Source organism: Chrysochloris asiatica, unplaced genomic scaffold, assembly GCF_000296735.1.
Source record: "Chrysochloris asiatica unplaced genomic scaffold, ChrAsi1.0 scaffold00020, whole genome shotgun sequence".
Lineage (NCBI taxonomy): Eukaryota > Metazoa > Chordata > Mammalia > Afrosoricida > Chrysochloridae > Chrysochloris > Chrysochloris asiatica.
Window position 1 is genome coordinate 22,757,334 of NW_006408538.1, and position 23,128 is coordinate 22,780,461.

Here is a 23,128-nt window from a genome sequence, read left to right on the forward strand (position 1 = left end):
AAATCTTTCTGAGTCTTAGTTTTCTTGTCTGTCAAAGGGAGATCATCTCTACTCAGAAGACTATAGATGAATTAAGATATTGCATACAAATGTGCATAATGTGGGGAGTTCTGGGTGCTGCAAACTCATGCTCAACTGCTAACCGAAGCATTGGAAGTTCAAGTTCAAAAGAAAGGTCTGGTGATGTTCTTCTGAAAAATCAGACCCTAAAACCCTTATGAAGCTCGCTGGGCACAACGTGAGTCAGAATCAACTTGATAACAACTGGATTTAATGTATCATTTATCTGGGGTCGTAAAGTACATTACAATTTTTAACAAGGGGCTTTAACTAGACACACAAGTTTTACTAAGTAAACCAACTCCTGAGACCAACTTTCCCCTGGGATGATGAGTTCAGCCCCACCCTCATACCACCATACAGCTGGTTTCTGTCTCTGAAGCTAAGGTTCCCCTAGAGTCCCGTTGTTCCGAGCTGGGCACTGGCTGAACAAGAGGGCAAGGGGCTGGCTATGCACACAGTAGGAAGACAGAGATGATTTTCTCTACTTTCTTTTTCTTCCTTGGGTCCACACCTCAAGACAGACTTTCACTCACGGAGGGAATAAAAACTCCAGAGGTTCAGAAAATTGTCCCAGATTCTCCACCTGGTGTCACAGTTGTGACTGCAGTTTGCCTTGTTTCCTTGACCTCTCTAGGACTCAGTCACTGGAATAGTAAATGGCATTCTTAAAAGGATCTCTCACGTGGTGAAATCTGAATTCTCCTGTGCTGAAGTCATTAAGGAAACAGGCACAGTGGTGGCTTTGCCGCACCACACCTACACCTCTAACTGAGAGACTTTTCTGGAGATGTCCACAGGACAAATGTATCAGGGCAGGCCCCTTTCCCTACTGGAGACCTAAAGCTTGCAGCCCTAAGCCAGCTTCTCTTTATTGTTTAGTAGTAAGCTTTTTAAATGAAATGTTCTACACTCTTATTATAGAAGACTCAAAATAAGATCTAAATCACAAACCAATAAAAGAAAATGATTGGGCTGGGTATCTAAAGTTACTACCTTGAGGCTACGCCAGTGTGGTATTTATAAATCTCTAAACAGTTAAGTGTAATTGTCTGTCTGGTTTTGGGGATGGAAGCCAAGAGCAGTTTCAGTTACCACCGAAGAAAAATATTTTAGTACGGAGTGTTGTTCGTTCCATTGCATATAAAGAGAAATGGTTTCTCCCGACTGCCATTTCAGAGCTGAGAGAGAATATTGTGGTAATGAAATGTTATATGGGAGTGACCGAAAAACCGTCTTGTTCTGATTTCAGGGAGGGAGGACATGTATGAGGATGTGAGTATAGGTGTGCGTGCAAGAAAGATGGAGCATCTTGGGTGCCAGGGAGGAACGGTGTTGAAAGGTGATGTGGGAGTTGAAGACAGCACGGCTGTCAAACTAATGGGAAACGCACATCTGCTCACCCCAACACCATTGCTCTTCATTCTAGACACAAAGACAACGCCACCCAGGAAAGATGTGAACGCTTTCACTAAAGAGGCATAATCTCAATCTCACCAAATACCACAACTCTTCCTCTGGAGGAAAAAGGAAGCATGCATAAAACACAAATCCTATGTAATAAAAATCCAGAAAACACCAGACACGCTCAGCTACGGAGGCCCACAGGTCTCATCTAATCCAATCTCACTCCCATCATAAAGATCATTTCGGTAACTTTCCTTTGGCAAAGGGCATGTTATAAGAGGAACCCTCATCACATTTTTAGGCAGTCAGTGTTATTCTGGAAATGTCTTCCTTATGCTGGGCTAAAATCTGATTTGTTATCTGTCATCATCCATTGGTCTTGGTTTTGACCAATGGAGCAAAAGTCAAAATGACCCCATTCCCCAGGCATTTCACCATTGGGGTTGTTGTCTCTGTAACCGATTTTTGTCAGTTTCGGCCCTCGCATTTCCACAGATTTTGACACACTTACCCCTGCGACAGACACAATCTCATCAAACAGCCACAGCTCAGAAGAAATTAAACTTCGACAAACAAGGTAAAAGATTATATTAATGAATCATCAGTTTACATTAAAGACAGGTCTCAAGTCTACCTTTATTGAGTATTTGAACCCTAATATTCCATTGTCCTTAAATTCTAACCTGTGGGTTTGGTTCCAAAGTTACAGTTTAGGAAGGTCGTTTTTCGTCCCAATTCTGCCATCCAATAACTTATCTACATGGTCTCAACCAAAATAAAATAGAAGTCACATTTTCTAATCTGGATCAGTAAAAGGTATCTAAGACTCTACAGTAGGGTTGGTGTGCCCTGTGCTCACACTTAATGTTGTCATTTCAAGGACTGCTGCCATTATTTCCAGAGAGAAAACTCGAGGCACTTAACCTTTGTGGAAATACAGATAAAGGAGAATATCCGCTTATATGTGGACATTCACTTAGTGTTACTATGGCTGAGGGCCACAGGGTAATAAGAGGAGCTGTGTGTGCATGTGTGTGAGAGAGAGAATGTGTGTGCGTGTGTGTGTTAGAGATTGTGTGTGTGTGCAGGGATATGCCTGTTGGTGTGTATGGTCTATGTGTACATGTGCTTGCTGCCATGGTGTGGCACTGTAGGATAAGTACTGGACTGCTAACCACAAGGTCAGTGGTTCAAATCCAACAACCGCTCCTTGGAAACACCATACAGGGTCACTATGAGATGGAACCAACTCAAAGGCACGCAAGAACAATTGCCCTGGTATGGGAATCTAGCATCGTGCTATAGAATAAGCACTAGATTGCTAATTATAAGGTCAGTGGTTCAAATCCACCAGCCGCTCCTGGAAACCGTATACTGGTAGAAATCGACTTGACGACACTTAACAGCAAAACACATGTTGTTTCTTGTTAAGTGTAGTCAAGCCGATTCATAGATCTATATGAATGAGTCCTAGTGTGGTGCTATAGGGTCAACACTGGACTACAAACCACAGGTCAGTAGTTCAAACCTACCAGCTGATCCTTACAAACTCTATAAAGGGTTGCTAGGAGTCAGAATTGATTGAACAGCATTTAACAACAACAATGTGGTGCTGTAGGATAGGTCCAGGAACGAAAGATCAGTTTGAATTACAAGGTCAGCAGTTCAAACTCACCAGCTGCTCCTTGGAACCCCTATGCTTGGTCACCTTTGTGAAAACCTAATCAAGGGCACTTAACAGCAACACACACACACACACACACACACACACACAAAACCTTGGTGACATATAAGAAGGCTAGGAAACAGATTTAAAGAAGATGAGGAAAACGCAGGCAGTGGACATGTGCCCTGTACTTGTTGTCTCTGTTCCTCTGTCCCCTGGCCTACTGGTTTGTGGTTTCCTGATTCAACTCCCCTCTGTCCTCTTAAATGCTCCTCCAACTTCTATCTTCCAAACTTCGTTCCTAACACTCTTCCATAAAGCCATTCTTCACTCCTAGACCACGTGCCGTGTACCCGGTCTCTAGATGAACACTTCTCCTGGATTCTAGACATACTTCCATCTGTCTGAACTAACTAGATGGCTGGCAGTTTGAACCCACCCAGTGATGCAACAGAAACAAAGTCTGATGATCACAGACAAGAAAACCCTACATGGGGTTCTACTCTTTACTGCAGAGGGGTCACCATGAAACAAATCGGTAGCAAGAGGCTTGATCTTTTTCTACTTGGGATTCATCACCACCTGCATTTTCCACCAAGTCCACATGGAACTGAATCATGAAGAAGACACAGTCATCCAGCTCTCCTGCAAGCCAGTTTCTCTGCTCCTCATGTGTTTTCCCATGAATGGCATCACTGCCCTCTAATCCTGAGAAGGGAGCTCACCTTCATGTGGTCAGGTGACAACTACAATGTTCCACACTAGAAACTTGCATTCTTTTGCCAGTTGTAGGAGGCCTGGTTTACCTCTAGATGACCACATCGTCTGAATCTTCTGTGCTACTATAATCACTACTTCCCAAGGTTGCCAGACGAATCTCCCTACAACCCAATGCAAACCCCATCGCTCTCTTGCTTAAAAATCTTCCATATTTCCCCCAGTGTTTACCCAATCACTTATAGGCTCCTCTGAAAGGTCATTACTCAATGCCCCAACCCACATTTCCATCTTATTTCTCCTTGCTGTCTTAGCCAAATCTGGACTTCCAGCCATAATGTTACAGTTCTTGAACACATACTCACGGATCTCCATCCCCTTGCTTATAACATAGATGGTGGTGATGGTGTGCTGTTGAGTCGGTGCTGACTCATCCTGACCCTCTATAGGGTTTCCAAAGCTATGAATCTTTACTGTCATGGAGTAGCTTGGTAGATTCAAAGTGCTGATCTTGTGGTTCACAGCCTAACTCATAACCCAGTATCCTACCTGGGTTCCTTTACTTGTATATGGGCAGAATTCAAAGAGTTCATGGCAAAATGGAACTAAAAGATGCTGGAAATTTTTCTGTGAACTTTTGAAGCCCATTTTGTACTTTTCTCTGACTCAAGCCAATTATGTTCATGTCACAGACCATGATAAACAATGGACTGTGAACCACAGGTCAGAAGTTGGACCCCACAAACCACTTGGCATGAGAAAGATTAGGTTTTCTGCTCCCATAAGATGTGCAGCCTCAGAAACCCTATACATGGCTGTTATGAGTTGGAACCAACTTGATGGCACTTAACAATAGCAACAATAACATCTTCGTCTTCACATGCTGAAATGCCATCTGATTTTTCAGTCTTTCTCAAACACATTCTCCTGCTTCTCCAATCAAACATTAGGCCCCATAGATTGTGATTCTTTTACAATAAATAATAAACCAACATTAGGAGGCAGGTTAATCGTAGGAAGGCTGGGGATGTGCTTTATCCACCCTTGTCTCCCCAGCAATACACAGCATGCCCAGAGTTATCATTGAACTGTGACTTCTAGAAATGTCTTGTGTGTCAGACTAGCACTACATGCCATAAGGTTTTCAATAGCTTATTTTTCAGAAGTAGAACCACAGGCCTTCTACTGAGGCACCTCTGGGACTGAAACTTCCAACTTCCTTTTGATTAGCAGTCGAATGTGCTAATTGTGCGTATACTCAGAACTTCTCTGCACACAAGACAGGTAATGAATATATGCTTATGGAATTATACTGAAACTTACACGGCGGTGGTTGTTGTTGTTAAGTGGCATTGAATCAGTTCCGATTCATCGAGCAGCTGTCGTTGTTGTCAGGTGCCATCGAGTCAGAACCGACTCATAGCGACCCCATGCACGGCAGAACGAAATAATGTCCGATCCTGGGCCAACCTCACTACCGCCGCCACACTTGACACCATCAATGATGTCACCTGGCTGATCCATCTCGTTGGGGGTCTTCCTCTTTTTCTCTCTGACCCTCCATCTTACCTAACATGACATCCTTCTCCACCGACTGTTCTCTCCGGACAATGTGTCCAAAGTAGGAGAGATGAAGCCTAGCCATCTTGGCCTCCAAGGAGCACTCTAGTTGCACTTCTTCCAAAATAGATCTATTGGTTCTTTTGGCAGTCCATGGCACTTTCAGTATTCTCCTCCAACACCACAATTCAAAGGCATCAATTCTTCTATGATCTTCCTTATTCACTGTCCAGCTTTCGCATCCATATGAGGTTATTGAAAATATCATGGCTCGAGCAGTAGCAAGAATCAAATAAATTCAGATGATATAACAGAGATGGGGACAATAGAAGAAACCTAACACCAACACCCACATTTAAGCCTAGACTTTGAAATATAACCAGCCACCTTGCTTAAGAAATCCAGGCTGACTTGTTTGTTTTTTTCTAAGGGCTGTCTCTTACAGTTGAGTACAATTGCTACTTAGTGTCTGGACAGCTCTGGGTCTCAATTCTGTCACCTTTCAAAAGCCATGGTCAGGAAGACAGTACTTTAGCTGCTTCAAGTCCCTGTCCACACATACCAAGTGGCATTAAGGCCTGTCTACTGGGCATCTATTTGTCACTTTGAGAGAGAGGATAGGGACAAGGTTGACAATTACCACCAGTAGGCTGACTACGTCAGAGACGGCCTTCTCCTTTACATCTCCCCTCCCCTTTATTCCCACTTCAGGGATGTTCATTTCTGGAAATCTGACAGTCATCCAAAACCAAGACAGCAAAGAGACAGACCTCGTCAAGCTGAGCCTACAGAATTTTCCAAAAGAAAGGGAAATGTTTTGATAGGCTCCCCAGTTCCCGAGGCTAAGAAACCCTGGTTGAAATGATTACTGAACCTCTCTAACCACCCTATTGTGTTTGATGGTCTGTTCCCTAGCATGGAAGAGCAGTAAATGGTCGTCAAGCATTGCGAATTATTAGTATAGTTGTTTTTACTGATAGTGGTGATAATATTCAGATGGGTTTTGCTTTGGGGCTTGGGTTCCCACGGAACACAGTTTTCAGTGAATATCACCAAACTCTGCTCGGGCTTTGCGAGGACCATTTCTTCCTCTGAAGCCATCACATTCGATGCTCTGCCTTTCTCTCATCACACCTCCCACCCTTTGGTCCTCTCATACCCTTACTCCACACATCTGCACTTTGAACTCATAGGGATTTCTTGCTTCATTTTTTCCCTCTCAGTCTGTAAGCTCCATCTCCTGCTATGATTTTTCCACCTATTAACTTCGACTGGTGGCCTCTCATTTAGCATTCTCTCAGCAGCACCATCGAACCCTTTGCTTCCTACCAATCCCGATCCGCACTGGACTGCGAATCACAAGGGTGGCAGTTCAAACCTACCAGCTACTCCTCAGAAACCTAAGACAGGGTCACTATGAGTTGGAACCCATTCGATGGCACTTCACAACAACAACAGTCCTGATCATAAGCTAACACTAACTCTTTGTTCTTCCTGCCAAAGCATGCAGGGAAAACTGCCTAGCTGTGCCGATGGGCTTCATGACACACTTTTGGTTTCAATCTCAGCCCATCCTCATCAATCTTATCTCATCCTTTTACATAACCCCATTCACCTCCATTACTGACTCCTGATGTGGAGCTATAGGATAAGCATTGGACTGCTAACCACAAGGTCAGTGCTTTAAACCCACCAGCAACTCCCTGGAAACCCTATATACTACACAGGGTTGCTACACTTCAGAAGTAACTTCATGGCACTTAACAAAAATAATAATCTCCTTCATGTGTTTCCCAGCATGCCTTCTCTGAACTTTTATCACAATCAGTTCCCTGCCCCCACTGTCCCTGCCGCTAAACATGTCAATGAAACCGAACAGGCTGTTTCAAGAAGTTAAGGAGAACCAGCCTGGAACAGCTAGAGCAACAGAAGATACATCTTCAAAGAAAGATCATCAGGAAAATCAAAAATGTCAGCATGACTGGCTACTATAAGAATAATAAGCAAGCTGTTTGTCAGGAAGCCATCAAGGCAAGGAATCAAGTCCTTTCAGGACAAATTCCCCTCTAAAACTGAAACTCAAAGGGAACACATGAGTAGGCATGTAAGCTTGCTGGTGACCACATTGGTCTACTGGTGAGTGGAAGAGGGGGAAAGGCAGCAATGAAGAAATGGGCTAATTTCAACTGTAGTCCATTGACTCCCGTTGACCTGGAGATGAAAGAGAGAAGAGGAAGGGCTGGTTGGTTCAAAGTGTGGTGACACATGGGGACATTTGAGCCCATGGACAAGGACATAGTCACAGAGGGCTAGAGCTGAGAGTGAAGTATCAGCTGATATGAAGTGAGGGGAGATGCACAAGAACACCTAAACTTTCAGATTGTACCCATTTGACCTAACCTCGATGGCTTTATAATCAGAATTTGACTAGAGGAAGATTGAAAAAAAAAAAAAAAAAAGTTTTTTGATAGAGGAAACAAGGGTAAATTTCTATAATTTGATGAACCTGACCTATACTCATGAAGGTAGAAACTCTAAATACCAACAGAGAGGGAAGGAGTCTTCACACCAGGTTATCAATGCTATCCCCTCTGTACACAGGGTAGATAGGGATAGGCAACTTAGGCACTGGCTACCTAAAATGAGGGGGAGATAAAGGCTAGCAAGAAATGACTGGCTAACAAGGTTTCAAGAAGGAGTCTAGGTTACAAGTCTGTGTGTGGGGAGTAGAAAGAGTCCCCATCTTGTCTAGATGGGTCTGGTGAAAAGAGATGGGGATAAGATTCATATGATTCAATAGTGAATAACTGTTATCATGACTAATTACGACTTTCACAATTGTAAAAGTAGTACTTTTGTAACTAAAACAGGGGAGTGGTTAATCTTACAGTTCAGAAACAAAGGACCCTAGGACCATCAAGGGAGGAAGAGCGCAAGAATAATGAAGGACCTTCTCCAGAGAAGCAGCGATGCCAGAGACGGAGGCGGAGATGGGAATATGGAGAGGGTGAGTGGCTGAGGACTCTAGATTCATGGGAAGAGATTCTAAGAACTGGTGGCTAGGAGGCAGACTTGCAGAATGTGCCCTTTAGAGGTGTAAATTATTATATATGCCTGAGTGGTTTAAAAAAAAAAGTTTTTTTATTTATTAAAAAAAGCTAAAGTGAATAGAGAGAAATAATGTTAACTGATGGTCTATGGAGGGAATTATAACCATTGTAATGAAACAAGGTGTATGATTTGTTGAATGTAAAACTGATGATCTGCCCTGTAAACTTTCACTCAATCCACAATAAAAACCTTAAAACAAAAAAAAAGGAGAAGCAATTGAGCTGAGCTTCCCGTACATCTACCTACAATTCCAAATTACTCTTCATCTTCCCCATTTAGGAGCCCTGGGAGCTCGTAGGTTATACCTCTGTTGAGCTGCTAAGCACTAGGTTAGCAGTTTGAGTCTACCAGGCACTCTGTTGGAGAAGGATGAGGCTTTCTGTTCCTATGAAGATATACAGCCTCGGAAACCCTACAGAGGGTGACCATGAGCCTGAACTGACTCTATGGCACACCACCACCAACCCCTTCCCCATCCAGCCTTCCTGGCTCAGAGGAACAACTGCTCATTTCTTCTTCTTAAGGCTGCATCATATTTTCCTTCCTTTCCCTGGACATCCCTCTATGATCCATCAACCATCTTTCATAGTTTCAAACTTTCTCTACGTGGTGTACTTAGTCTATGTTGACCAACAAATACGTTGTCTTTCTCTCCATTCAAAAAGCAATAAAGAAATTCTTTCCTTGACAAGTTCTTCTGAAATATACCATTTCTCTCTCTACGTCCAACGGAAGGAGTAATACTCCAATTCTTACCTCCCATTCATGTATAAACCCCCTCAGTGCCAACTTCTACTCACAACAGGTTTCTCAACTGCTTTTGGGAAGATCATCAATAACTTTCTGGGGGCCAAGTGTGCTACTGCCTCTTTTAGTCCTTAGTTCATTAGGCGCTCTGGTAGCGTAGTGGTTACAAATTGGGCTGTGAACCTCAAGGTCAGCAGTTCGAAACTACCAGCTGTTCTGTGGGAGAAAGATGAGGCGTTCTGCTCCCGTAAAGATTTACAGCCTTGGAAACTCTGTACAGGGTCGCTATGAGTCGGAACCGACGCCACGGCACATCACCACCACCACTCAGTGAATTATTCCACGGCATCTGGCTGTGCTAACCATCCACTCCCTTCCAATTCAGCTCAGCCCAACAAATTCCTACTGCCTGCTCATTTATCTCCTCTGTGTCAGATCCTGTGCTTGAGAAACTAGGGCACAAAGATGAGAAAGACAAGGGCCAATGCCTGGTCTACAAAGAGATCACAGTCTACTCTGGAAACCAAAGCCATCAGCTAATAAGGAAGAGGCAGTCTAGACTGTTAATCTGAGGATTATTCAGCTCTCTTAACACAAGGGGATACCTCGAGTTGTAACTGACCCAATATCAAGAGGTTTTTGTTTCTTTTCCTTACATTTCAGACCACCCGCTCCTCCCTAAATGTTTGTCCTCTGCCCTTTCTACTGGATTCTCGCCCTCTGCTTGTCCATTCAATGTTGCTGTTTCCTTTTATCTTTCTTGCTTTTCTCTGTATCCTTTGAAAATATTTAAAGACCATTCTCATTCCCAGTGATACCCAAGTCTGTATCTTCAAACCTAACTATCACTGTAGCTCTATTTTCTCGTGTACAGTTATCCTACAACTCAGAAGCTCTAAGACGTAATTCCTGATCTTCGGTCCCAAACCTATTTTCCTCCTAGATCTTCTAGTTGCTTAATCTTTTGGACCTCTTGGTAGTAGCCAGGACTCATCCATACTTTCTGGCCACCCAGTTGGACTTCAGAGGCTATCTATTTTTATGTTTCAAATCCGTCTCATTGTCAGTCATGTCTTCCCTCTTGACAGTACTAAAGCTGTACCATCAGCTCGCATCACATCCCTTCTGCTCCATTGCAATAGTTTTCTAACATACCCCATGTCTCTGTTTCTTCCACCTCAAAATCATATGTTTGCCTGCTTTCTCAAAAGGTGGATTTAATCATTCACTTCTTATAAATCTTAACTACTCCCTAAAATCCAAACCATTATCAAAGGCATAAAACACGTAACAACACACGGTAGCTACCTGGTGTGGTGCCTTAGGATCAGCACTGGACTGCAAACCACAAGGTTGGCAGTTCAAACCCACCAGCTGCTCCTCAGAAACCCTCCACAGGGCCTCTATGAGTTGGAATCAGCTCACTGAAGGCATTTAACAATAATAGCCACACGTGTCTGTTGAAATGTAAATGGATTAAAATTAAATCAAACACTTTCACACTTGGACTTGCCACATTTCAAGAGTTCAACAGTTCATGTGTTCAAACCATCCACAATTGTCAACTCATCTGTAAACTCAAAATATATCAAATGATGAGTTGTCTGTAACTCTTGGAGGTTTCCCTTCATGTTTCTAGACTATTCCTTGTCTCACTGAACTGTAATTGCTTATGGGAATGCCTCTTCCACCAGCCTGAGCACTTGAGATTACTGATTGAATTCAACTCATCTTTGCCAAGCTGTGCCTTTCATAGTTATTGCTAAGTGCTCGTCGAGCCGGTTCTGATCCATAGCAACCCTGTCTAGGATTTCCAAGGAGCAACTGGTGAGCTTGAACCACTGACCTTGCAGTTCAAACCAACTTTGCAGTCCAGAGCATTAACCTGCAGTGCCATACATACCACGACTCCACCTTTCATAGTACCTGGCATGTAGTGGACACTCATTTATCCCTGTTTCTTCTCTCTCCTTAAGCATTACTCATACTGGCAGGTTAAGAAAGAAGAAACCAGAAGATGCTCATTTCACAACTTGACATGAAATCCAAATGGGGCAGCAAATTCCATCCTCCTCTTTCCAGCTATTAACCCAGGTGACTCTCCGAAAACAGACTATTCGTTTCTCTGCTCACCCTCCTTTCCAAGACCAGATTCAGTTCTTGTCTTTTAGAACCGCAGGGAAATAGTCTGGCAAGAACCACTGTTGTACCAGCTGATTTAAATTGAAATGTTTTCCCCAGATAAATGCGTGCTAAATAATACACCAGCTCTCTGGCCAAGAGAAGTCACAAGAGCTCTCAATAAAGGCACTTAGTTGCTGGTAAAGAGCTGTAAAGTGGTTCTCAGCTGATGTTTGCTGACCAGCAAGAAGCGGTTTCACCTGTTTTATATAATTGTCACTGCAGTCTTGCCTGCTGTATATTACAACTGCATCTCATAGACCCAACTGTCACCCTGGCTATGCCATCCAATCGAGGGTATGCCACAGTTCACTATAATTGATTTTGACAACCAGCCATCACGTCTCAGATCATTTCCGAAAGTGTCTGGTCCCCAGAATCCGTCTTCTAGGCCAATTCATACACCATGTGGTGCTAGAATACTAACACCAAAAGGGAATATGAAAAGGAGAAGACGGACGAAAAGGGGATTATTAATCTAAAAGGCCTAATAATACGCAGTGCTAGTATCCGGACATGACGCCCATAAAGATTCCACCTTCTCAACATGAAGACACATTTTGTGTTGAACTGGATCATCTTAGACAAATTCCAAAAGGATGCGTGGATATTCTGAAACAAGAGCATTCACACTTGTCCAGGTTCACATGCCTGTCCACCTCAGTCCTGGGGTGATGGTGTTTGCTTTGGACATATCATCGAGAAGCATGAGTCACAAGAGAGGGACATCAGGTTTGGTGAAGCAAAGAGGCAGAAAGGGGGTGGGGAGATCAACAATGAGACAGGATGGCACCGTTAACTACAACGACGGATGTCATCAAGAGGTGACATGGGACCAGGCAGTGTTTCATTCTGTAGCACAAAAGGTCATCATGAGTTGGCATCAACTTGGCAGCAGGTATTTAGCTCGCTTAGCTGTGGAGCCTGGAAATGATGGGATACAGGAATCTATCTTACACACAATGGCCCACACACAGTAGCCCACATAGAAAACAGCCTGTAGTTCACAGGATGTCTCTACAAAGGCCTTACTCCAGAGGAACACACACTGCATCCGGTTATATCAAATTCCTGATCGTCACAGCTATCTGTTACCAGGTTTCTGCTATGCTCCCTTTCTAAGGTTCCTAGATGAAACCTCAGCTGTAACCACTTGCATAGGGGCCCAGAGCCAAAGACAGGGAGGAATGGAACAGGACCATAAAGATCCATGTGTGCTATGTATTGCTCGTGTGACGACCCCTTAGGATACTGTCTGGGCCAACAAGGGTCACCTCTTACTGAATTAGTTTTAGGGTTTGTGGAGGCCTCATTCATTCTGCAGCCAGCACCATCCCTTGGCCAACACCCTCTCAGACGCAGCTGACAGAACTTAACACATCCATCCTAGGTCAAAGGTCAACATATGTATTGGGATAAAATGCTGGAATCGTTAATTCAGTGCCTTTGCTATGTTCTAGCATTTAGCTGGTGACCCTGGTCATAAAGTCACATTTGGGAAGGCTGAGGGAGTGGCAATTGAAAGGCCTGTGTATTCTCTAGGAAGGCAGGCCAATTCTGGTGTGCAAGCGTCAAACCTGCTTTCCAGGATGGCGAGAAGAGGTAGCAGATACCCCTTTCAAAGCATCCCAACGCCCGGCAGGTTTCCCTGCCCGGAAAGCTGATGTGAATCTCTTTGAATTACCAAGTGAAGGATATCCCTCTTGCCAGTCCCTGTCCCCCGCAGGCATAGCAGAAAAAGTATTACAGCCTGTCCTTACCTTGGGAATTAGCCTGCAAGACCCCGATGCTGTCATCAAACTGCATAGATTTGATGTTGAGTGACGCCAAGATACATTCCTTGTCCTGCAGCGAAGTATCATCAATATTATTCTGATTGGCTGACAGGATAACGCACATGTCACAGAGGTTGATGTTGACGGCTCTTAAATCAGCCCGACTTAATGGTGTACCCTTTGGCAGACAGGGAAGAAAAAAAGAGAGAGAGAGAGGAAGAGAAAGCAGAAGTGAGACCGAAGGAAGAGAAAGAAAAAGGGGAAAAAAAATAAACAAAACAAATTAAAGATTGAGCCAGAGCTTTGGGAAATTGTTTAACGAGTTTCTTTTTTATGCCCTGACATTAAACTGGCCTAACATCATTCAAGGGAATAGGAGCTGTGTGCTAATGTAAAGGGTAGTTGGTGCTGATGGCAGCATTTCAGGCCTGCTTTCAAGACTCAATCAAGCTATTACTAACAAACGAGGGAGAGGAATAATGCCAGGGTTCTACATCTTCGTCCTGCCTGGAAATTGTTTTGATTTAAGTAACTGTCCTGTGATAACCTCTGGCTTTCAGACTGTAACGAGGGGTGGGTTTCAAATGCCTGTTTATTTAATAGCAGGTCACTTCTATCTCAGGCAAAAGACAGCAGCTCTGACTTGAAAATCCAATGCAGCCAAGGGGAAAAGCCTGGTGGGATGAGGTAAGGCTAAGGGTTCTGTCCAATTTACAGGGCCAGGGGTAGAGAAAGCAGGGAGTTTGAATTAATGCATATCCTGCAAAGGGGAGACAAGAAGGAGTTGCGCTTCAGGTCATATAATTTCATTGCATATTTCCAATCAGAAAATAAATCACCAATTAATTGTCCAACAATAGAGGGATGGTTAAATACACCATCAAGCATACGTGTGATGCAAGACAGGGAAAAAGACAAAGTTCTCCAAGAAGACTTCAACTTGGAAAACAGAAGTTCTAGATTAATTCGTTAAGTATGAATTTATTTACTTATTTATTTATGTGTGTGTGTGTATAACTATATATATCTTTTATGAATTCGTTAAGTATGAATTCATATATATATGGAGCTCTGGTAGCGTAGTGGTTATGAATCAGGCTGCAAACCACAAGATCAGCAGTTCGAAACTACCAGCAGTTCCGTGGGAGAAAGATGAGGCTATCTGCTCCCGTACAGATTTACAGCCTTGGAAACCCTGTTCAGGATCACTATGGGTCAGAACCAACTTGACAGCACTTAACAACAACAACAAAAATATATATAAAGGAGCTCTGGTAGCATAGTGGTTACGAATCGGGCTGCGAACCTTAAGGTCCGGTGGTTCGAAACTACCAGCCGCTCCGCGGGAGAAAGATGAGGCTTTCTACTCCCGTAAAGATTTACACCCTCGGAAACCCTGTACAGGGTCGCTATGGGTCGGAACCGACTCGACGGCACTTAACAACAACAACATATAAGAACCCACACCAAGCAAAACTATATATTTATGAATGCATTTATAAATGTGTGTAAATTCACAGACAAAAGCTCAGAAAAAAAAAAAAAAAAAACACACTAAACTTATTAACAGTAATTACCTCTGGGGAAAGAAATAGGATTGGGAGGTGAAGGGGGAATTTTGTTTTTGACTTTATATACTTCTGTCTTGTTTGAATATTTTATAACAAGAACATATTTGTATATTACTTATGTAATTAAAAATTAACAAGCCAGTACACATGTTTTTTTAATGCCATAACAGCAACAATAAGAAGAAGATAGTGGAAAAACCCAGGTCAAGGTGCTAATGACCAAGAATTGGAATGCCACCGTAGGTAAAATAGGAGGGTATGGGTAGAGAGGGGCTGGCCACGGCTTAACGTTCAGGCCATTGAACGTCAGAGCTCTGCAGGCGTTACATTGTGGGATAATCTTGCAGGTCTCATCCAGCCACCGGCCTCCTGACTCTTTAGCCAGAACTCAGCCCCTGCTTTGCCTTTGTGGAGCCTAAGTACTCGGTGACTATCTGCAGAAGGCTTGCCCATTGGCTTGTATTTCTGGATGCCTTCCTCTCATTCCCCGTGTTGGAGAGTGAACTTTGCAAGTAATAGAACTTGCCTACAGAAACCAAACTCATTGACACAATTTTTTTGACTCAGTGGCTGCCATAATTCTTTTCTTAGCACCAAAATATTGCTAAAAAGTGGAATTAGGGTAGGAGGGCATTTAGTGTTCCCACCTTGGAACCAGTGTCTTTCAAGAGAAAAATACCTTGTTTTCCTGTGATCTTTTGGCATGAAATTAGCCTGCCCATCTTCCTGCATCATTGTTAGTGCGTAAGCCTCAACTGCACACACCCACAGTCTTTTAATTTCACCTTGTAGGGAATCCACAGTATTTGTGATCTAAGACAACCCTTGTACAGTTGTATATGAGTGACTTCAAAACGCAAGAAATACAAATCAAATAATACGGATAGAAACATTTTGAGTTTCTCTGGGCTGGCCCTACACGTGATGGACTATTTAAACAATGAATTATGGGAAAAGACAGGTGGAAGAAAGTCCTTTTTGTACAAAGAGGTTGTGCTTGAGCATGCTACATTTTGGAGGGTTTGTTGTTAAGTACCATGGAGTCGGTTCCGACTCATAGTGACCCTGCGCAGGGTTTCTTTACGGGAGCAGAACGTCTCATCTTTCTCCTGTGGAACAGCTCGTAGTTTTGAACTGCTGACCTTGAGGTTGGCAGCCTGACTCGTAACCACTATGCTACCAGAGCTCATTTTGGAGGGTTTAGAGGAGCTCTGGTAGCGTAGTGGTTACGAATCGGGCTGCGAACCTTAAGGTCAGCGGCTCCGCGGGAGAAAGATGAGGCTTTCTACTCCCGTAAGGATTTACACCCTCGGAAACCCTGTACAGGGTCGCTATGGGTCGGAACCGACTCGACGGCACTTAACAACAACAAGTATACTACATTTTGGAGGGTTTAGTATACTACATTTTGGAGGGTTTGAAAAGCACCTGCAAATAGGAGAGCTCAGTTGTGTGTATGCTGGTCAGTGAGTGGATATGTACAAAGGCAGCCAGAAGGAAATACACACACACACACACACATGCCAAATGTCACATGTACCGCTGACACAGAATACACACACACTTCTCACACACACCTCTGACACAAACCACACACACACACACTTCACACACACCAGACATCACACACACCCCTGACACAAAATATACACACACATTTCACACACACCAAACATCACACACACCCCTGACACAAAACACACACACTTCACACCCGACACAAAATATACTCACATTACACATACACACATCAAACATCACACACACTGTGATACAAAACACACACATACACAACTAAACATTGCATACACCCCTGACACAAAACATACACATTATACATGCATACCAAACACCACACACACACCCCAACACAAAATACATACAAAAATACACACCAAACACACACACCTTACACAAAACACACACACCAAACACCACATACCTACAACATACTCAATACACATACACACTAAACATCATACACACCAACATCAAATATAAGTACTACACACATACATATACACAAAAACTACACACAACAAACATCACACACACTCCTGACATTATACAGACTACACACATACTCTAAACATCACACATATCCCTGACACAAAACATACACTACACACACACACATACTTAACACACACATAACATCTCACCACATCCATCAATACAACATATACACACACATACGAGGAGACTTAAAAAAAATGGGATTGAAAGATAATGGAATCTGTCCAGGAACTTTTTGAAGCCCCTTCATACACATAGATTCATGTATCCCAGCAAATAATTCCACATGCTCTTTACAAACATAGTTTTAGAGTCCAGTTCAAAATGTGTTCATAAATAACCACAGAAAAGCAGATAAAGAAAAGAATCCTGAAAACATAGAGTCAAATCTACTATATTTCTGAAGTTAGAAGAATATATTCATTCATGCTCTTCTTTGTAGTGATTGATTGCCAGTTAGTAAGGATTTTAACTTCACGTGTGGACCAAATCAGTGGGGTTGTGGTCCTCCATCCAGGAGACTTGTCTGACATCTGTCTTGCTGCTGTAAGTATCTAGTAAGCATCTATTGTATGTTGTGGTTGTTAAGTGCCATCAAATCAGTTCCGACCCATAACAATCCTGCATAGGGTTTCCAAGGAGTGGCTTGTGAGCTTGAACCGTCAACCTTGCAGTTCAAACTGACTTTGCAGTCCAGCACATTAACCTTCAGTGCCACATCAGGACTCCTCTACCATATAATACATTATTCTATAAGGGCAAATGGTGACTAGGAGTGTGTGTTACTGATGTAAAGGCTCAATGCATTCTGTGATCATATGACTTAATTCATTTTCCTAGTTCTTATGTTCTAGAAGCTGACTGAATAATGGACTTTACCTCCACAAGCTCAGAAGAAGACCCCTTCAAATGTACATCAAATTCATGTGCCTCAACTGTAAGAACGTTAATTTGTTTCCAAGAAAAATGTTTGGAAGAAAATATGATATTTGGATGGATACGTGGAGAAATACATGAGATGGTGACATTCGCAATATCCTATAATTTTTTAATGACTATGAAAATACTCTGATGGTTAAAGGTACTTACATCATTCTTAGAACATGAATCCCATGACCTCACACCAAATTATGGAGTCAGAAACCATTTCTTTCAAATTTTGATCAAAAACATCACAGGCATGCATGCATGTACAAGGGGCCTCTAAAAGTTCATGGAAAAATTATCTTTCTAGTCCATTTTTCCACTAAGTTTTCAGAGCCCCTTTGTGTACACATACAAACACGTCTGGACTTTTAAATGAATGGGGCTTTGCCAAGTATACAGCAGACATCACTAAAAGGCTCCACAATGTATGGTGGTGGTGTGCTGTGCAATTGATTCTGACTCCTAGCTATGTATGTTGTGGTTGTTGTTGTTAACTACCGTAGAGTCAGTTCCAACTCATAGTGACCCTGCAAAGGGTTTCTGAGGCTGTAAATCTTTACGGGAGCAGAAAACCCCATCTTTCTCCCGCAGAACAGCTGGTAGTTATGTACAGTTTGTTACAAACAGAAGGTGGTATCTATCAAGACCCCCTAAGTCATAAGTAAAACACTAGAAATAATGCATAAGTGATTCTGCCATCAAGCATCACAACACTGCAACACACTAGGTTCATGCAGGCAAGAGCTGTGTTTAAACACTGATATAGTTAACACATTTGGTACCATCTACATTTCATCCCTGATGAGAGACTGAACTGGGCTACAGTAAATTCCTCCTAGTAAGGCCTCCCAGGGTTTGAATTTTCCTAGATGGAGCAGGGTTAGGGTTGAGTCCTCAGGCCCATGGACAGATGAAGAAATAGACGCATGATCAAACCTACAAATATTACCCTCCTCTGGGGTTTTCTTTTATGAATGAAAAAAGCATTATAATGCAATTACACTGGACTTACAGGCAATATGGAGACTTTGGGGAAGTTGTGAAGCGTCTCCCATTCCCGCTTGAGGTACTCAATGGAGCCCACGAACACGATGTGTTTGAGCTCGTGGTAATGGAAGTTGCTGGCACGGAGAGGCATTACCAGGTTCCGGAGTCCAATCAGGGCTGAAGTGACATCGCCAAAGATGCAGACCACAACATGGCCACTGAGGACGGTCATGGCGGCTTCGCTTCGAGTCTGCAACAAGGACGAGTACAAGGGCATTGGTTAGAAGGCCTCACAGGATGGTTACAAGGAACAAAGAAATCATTCGTGTATAGCATCTAGTACCCATTTACTGAGTCTTCACTATGTGCAACTGTTTTGGTTTCATCTGTTACATACATGATATGTATATCAGTAGCTCTGAGTATATATATACACACACATACACACACACAAAATATTATGAAATCCATATGTAAATATACATCCACACATATCCTTACCTGGCCTGGTGATAACAATGGTTATGTGCTTGGCGTCTTATCAAAAACTTAGCAGTTTGAACCCACCTAGACTCTTGGTGTGATGCTATAGGATAAGCACTGGGGGCTGTGAACCGAAATGTCAGCAGTTCAAACCCACCAATTGCTCCTTGGAAACTCTGTACTGGGTAGCTCATAGTTGGAATTGACTCAATGGCACTTACCAATAACAACAAGCCATTTTATGGAAGATGTGCTCCCATAAAGATTACTGCCTAGAAACCCTATGGGGCAGTTCTACTCTGTCACTTGGCGTTACTATGAGTTAAAAATCAACTGGCCCACACCTAACAACAACAACAGGAAGGAAGAGAAATAGAAAAGTTATCTTCTATTTTGGAGGGTTTGAAAAGCACGTGAAGATATGAGAAATCCAACTATACCTGCAAGGACACCCCAACTGTCCACTACTCACTGACTGTAGGGAGTGGGTTTGCCTAGATATTGTCTTAATTTCCATGAAATTGATGATGAAATGGGCAGTTGAGATAATAGGCTGATGGGCAGATCTCTACGTCGGTCTCAGCTTGAGAAACTGAGTGTTAACTTCTAGACACATCACTGAAATGTCACACGGCTCTTTTCTCCCTTTGGTCCGAAGGGGACATGCACTTCCATGCCCCAGTGGGTCAAGAATGATGTCCTAAGTCAGAGGGTGGCAGCTCTGGTACATGGGTCAAATCTGGTCAACCACTTATTTTTATTTGGACAATGAGCAAAGAACTGTTGTTGTTAAGAACCGTCAAGTCGGTTCTGACCCAGCGTAGGGTTTCTGACGAGCTGCTGGTGGGTTTGAACTACCAAACTTGTGGTTTGCAGTCTAGTGCTGGTCCTAGAGTGCCACACCAGGAGCCAAGAATAGCTTTTACATTTTAAAATGGTCAGAACAGTCAAAAGATGACTCACATTTCATAATGTGAAAATTATATAAAATTAAAATTCCAATAAGGGTTGATTGGAAAAGAGCCCAGCTCATTCATTCAGGTATTGCCTCTGGCTACTTTTACACGGCAGCCGTACAGTGCCGTAGTCGTAAGAGACACTGTATGTATGGTCAGCAAAGCCTAAAATAGTTATTATCTGACCCTTAACAAGCTTGCTGATCACTTTCCTAAGCTAGTGCTGTCTTGGAGTTTGCAGAGTCTTGCTTGGAGCGGTATAACTTGTGTGTTAATCAAAGGAGCCACCCTCTCCCCCAAATAATCATTAAACAGGCCAGTCAATGTGCTTCATGCACACCTACCACCTGCCTGTCAGTGAAGACTTGTGTGCTGCTGAGATGCTGAACAGCTTCCCGCGCAGCTTCTGGGCTAAGCCTCAAGGCAGAAAGGTCTGGCAATCTACTTCCAAAACTCATTCCAAGAAAACCCTGTGGATTATAACAACCTGATTCCAAACTAACCATGGGGATAGCACAGAACTAGGCAGTGTTGGTGCCATGATTCAGAAGCCAACTTGATGACACTTAACAACAACAACAACAACAACAACAACAGAGGACAACAAACCCTTATCTTCCCTCTATCATAAGCCTATAGGAGCTCTGGCAGCGTAGTGGTTATGAATCGGGTTGTGAACCGCAAGCTCAGCAGTTTGAAACTACCAGCTGTTTCACGGGAGAAAGATGAAGCTTTCTGCTCCCGTAAAGATTTACAGCCTCGGAAACCCTGTACAGAGTTGCTATGAGTCGGAACCGACTCAACAGCACTTAACAACATCATAAGCCTGTAGCTACAGAGCAGACAAGTGAGAGAATAAAACCACACCAGGAGACGGGGGAGCCAGCTTCTTGGAAAACAAAGTGGTTAGCTGCTGCTGGCCCGCTCGGATGGTCCCATGGGGGCCTACCATGCTTTGGGAAAGGCATATTAATGTCCTCTGCACATATCAAACTCTGCTTGATTTAATCCCTAGAATTGACCGCCATATTGATTTTTTAAATGCCAATACTGCAATCCATGACAATGTCAGGGTTATTACAGTAACCCCCAAGGAGAAGAGGAAGGTAGCCTTCACTCCTGATCATTAGACTACAGCAGACACTGTCACCATTATTGGTTTCCACCTGCAACGGTGCAGGGAAACCTGAGATGCAGGCCGTAAGAAATGGCTTATAAATGGTGACCAAGGCCCATTGGGGAACTCACATCCAGTTTCAGCCCTTTGGGAAGAAGAACCAAAGCTGGCTGACTGGGAACCACTTGCAGAGGGTCATCCAGCATATTACATGTGTGATGGGTCTCCGAATTATTTTTAATTGGCAAATCACCTACTCATTTGTCTTCCTGGCTGTCTTTATCTGCCCCCACCAGAATACAAGCGCTATGAGAACAGTTGTTGATTGGTGTTCTAAACTGTGTCCCTAGCACCTGTAATAGTGCTGATACAAAAGTTTTTATTGTTGTTAATTGCCATTCAGTTGGTTCTAACTCAGAGCAACCCTGTATACGGTTTCCAAAGACCATAGGAGGCTCATATAAAGGTTTACTGAGTGATGTTATTTGTCATATGAGAGAAGTAGTAACTGACCTCCCTAAACTGCTCCACAGTGGTAGGGGATGGTGACTGCATACCAGGTAGCATGCGCAGAGGAATACCTAGGCAAAGTTATTAACCCTGGGCCCTAGACATTGCCTCCAGCCTCCAGCTTGCTACAGGTGGATGACACGAGGCTGAGTCAGGATCACTAGAGCACAGGTGCTCCAGACACAATATCAAAATACAAACACACAAGTGACTTTGTGGTTTGAACCATTTACACTCCAAGTCAATGCATGTTTCGGGAAATTCCAGAGTTTCTGTGTGCTGCCTGCAAGTTTCACACTTCCTAAACAGCTTCCAGCACACTATTATTATTGCTGTGAAGTGCTGTCGAATCTATTCTGACCAACAGCAACCCTGTATAGGGTTTCTGAGGAGCAGCTGGTGAGCTTGAACCAGGGACCTTGCAGTTCAAACGGCTTTGCAGTGTGGCACATTAACCCACAGCATCACCCCAGGACTCCAGCACACTATATTGGCCCTTAGAATTGAAGTAGGAAAACGCAGTAGACATTCAGATAAAACACAGGGGAAATCTACAGAACGGAAGCAAAATGCCTTCTCGGGACTTTCTTTAGGAAGGGTGGCCATACCGTCAGATATGATCAGATTTTTCTGGCTAATAGACGGAATGGGCCACAACAATTTAGGGATTAGGGACACCAGGAAGAAAGATTACTTCCATCTGATCTTCCCGACTATTAATCCACTTTTCATGGATTAGCAAGACAATAAAGTTTAAGAAAGTACAAAATAAACCTGAAAGACTTTTTGAAGACAAGACTAAAGGGTGGCATGAAATTGTTTGCTGACATTCTAACGACAATCCGGAAGAAGCTCAGTGCTTCTACTGAGAATGTTCATGAGCCAATGAAGAAACAGAACTCTGAATCCTTTGTCTCCCCAGGTGGACCATCATTCACCATTTTATCACAAGCAAATGTATTTTGCTAACTATGCTAAGATGTAAGCTTGTTGTTGTTGTTAAGTGCCATCAAGCTGGTTCCAAACCACAGCTACCCTGCATAAGGTTTCCAAAGAGTACCTGGTGAGCTTGAACTGCCAACCTTTTGGCTTAAACTGACTTTGCAGTCCAGCGCATTAATCCAGAGCACCACACCACGATAGCAGATGGATGCTAAGAAGGGTCAAATACACGAAGGCTTGGAATCTACTTTTGTATTGTTTCACATATAAGAACACAAAACATCGTCATAAACAAAACATTGTTTTCATAGCATTCAATCATAATTAACGGGCAACTTTATTGAGTTATCTCTTGGGATCTTTTCTAAGCCCCTTATTGCTGCTTTTGACCTTCT

At 43.1% G+C, this 23,128-nt stretch overlaps 1 protein-coding gene across 31 annotated transcripts in view; it reads right to left on the bottom strand.

Annotated features, from left to right (window-relative positions):
* KCNMA1 (potassium large conductance calcium-activated channel, subfamily M, alpha member 1) overlaps positions 1-23,128 on the bottom strand; it is a 1,077,241-nt gene that overhangs the window by 106,228 nt on the left and 947,885 nt on the right. For all 31 annotated transcript variants that reach the window (XM_006837432.1, XM_006837421.1, XM_006837418.1 and 28 more), the window contains 2 exons: positions 18,751-18,975; positions 13,210-13,402 (listed from right to left, as the gene is read on the bottom strand). In XM_006837432.1, coding sequence (XP_006837495.1) covers positions 13,210-13,402; positions 18,751-18,975 — 418 coding nt within the window. The remainder of the gene's footprint in view (positions 1-13,209; positions 13,403-18,750; positions 18,976-23,128) is intronic.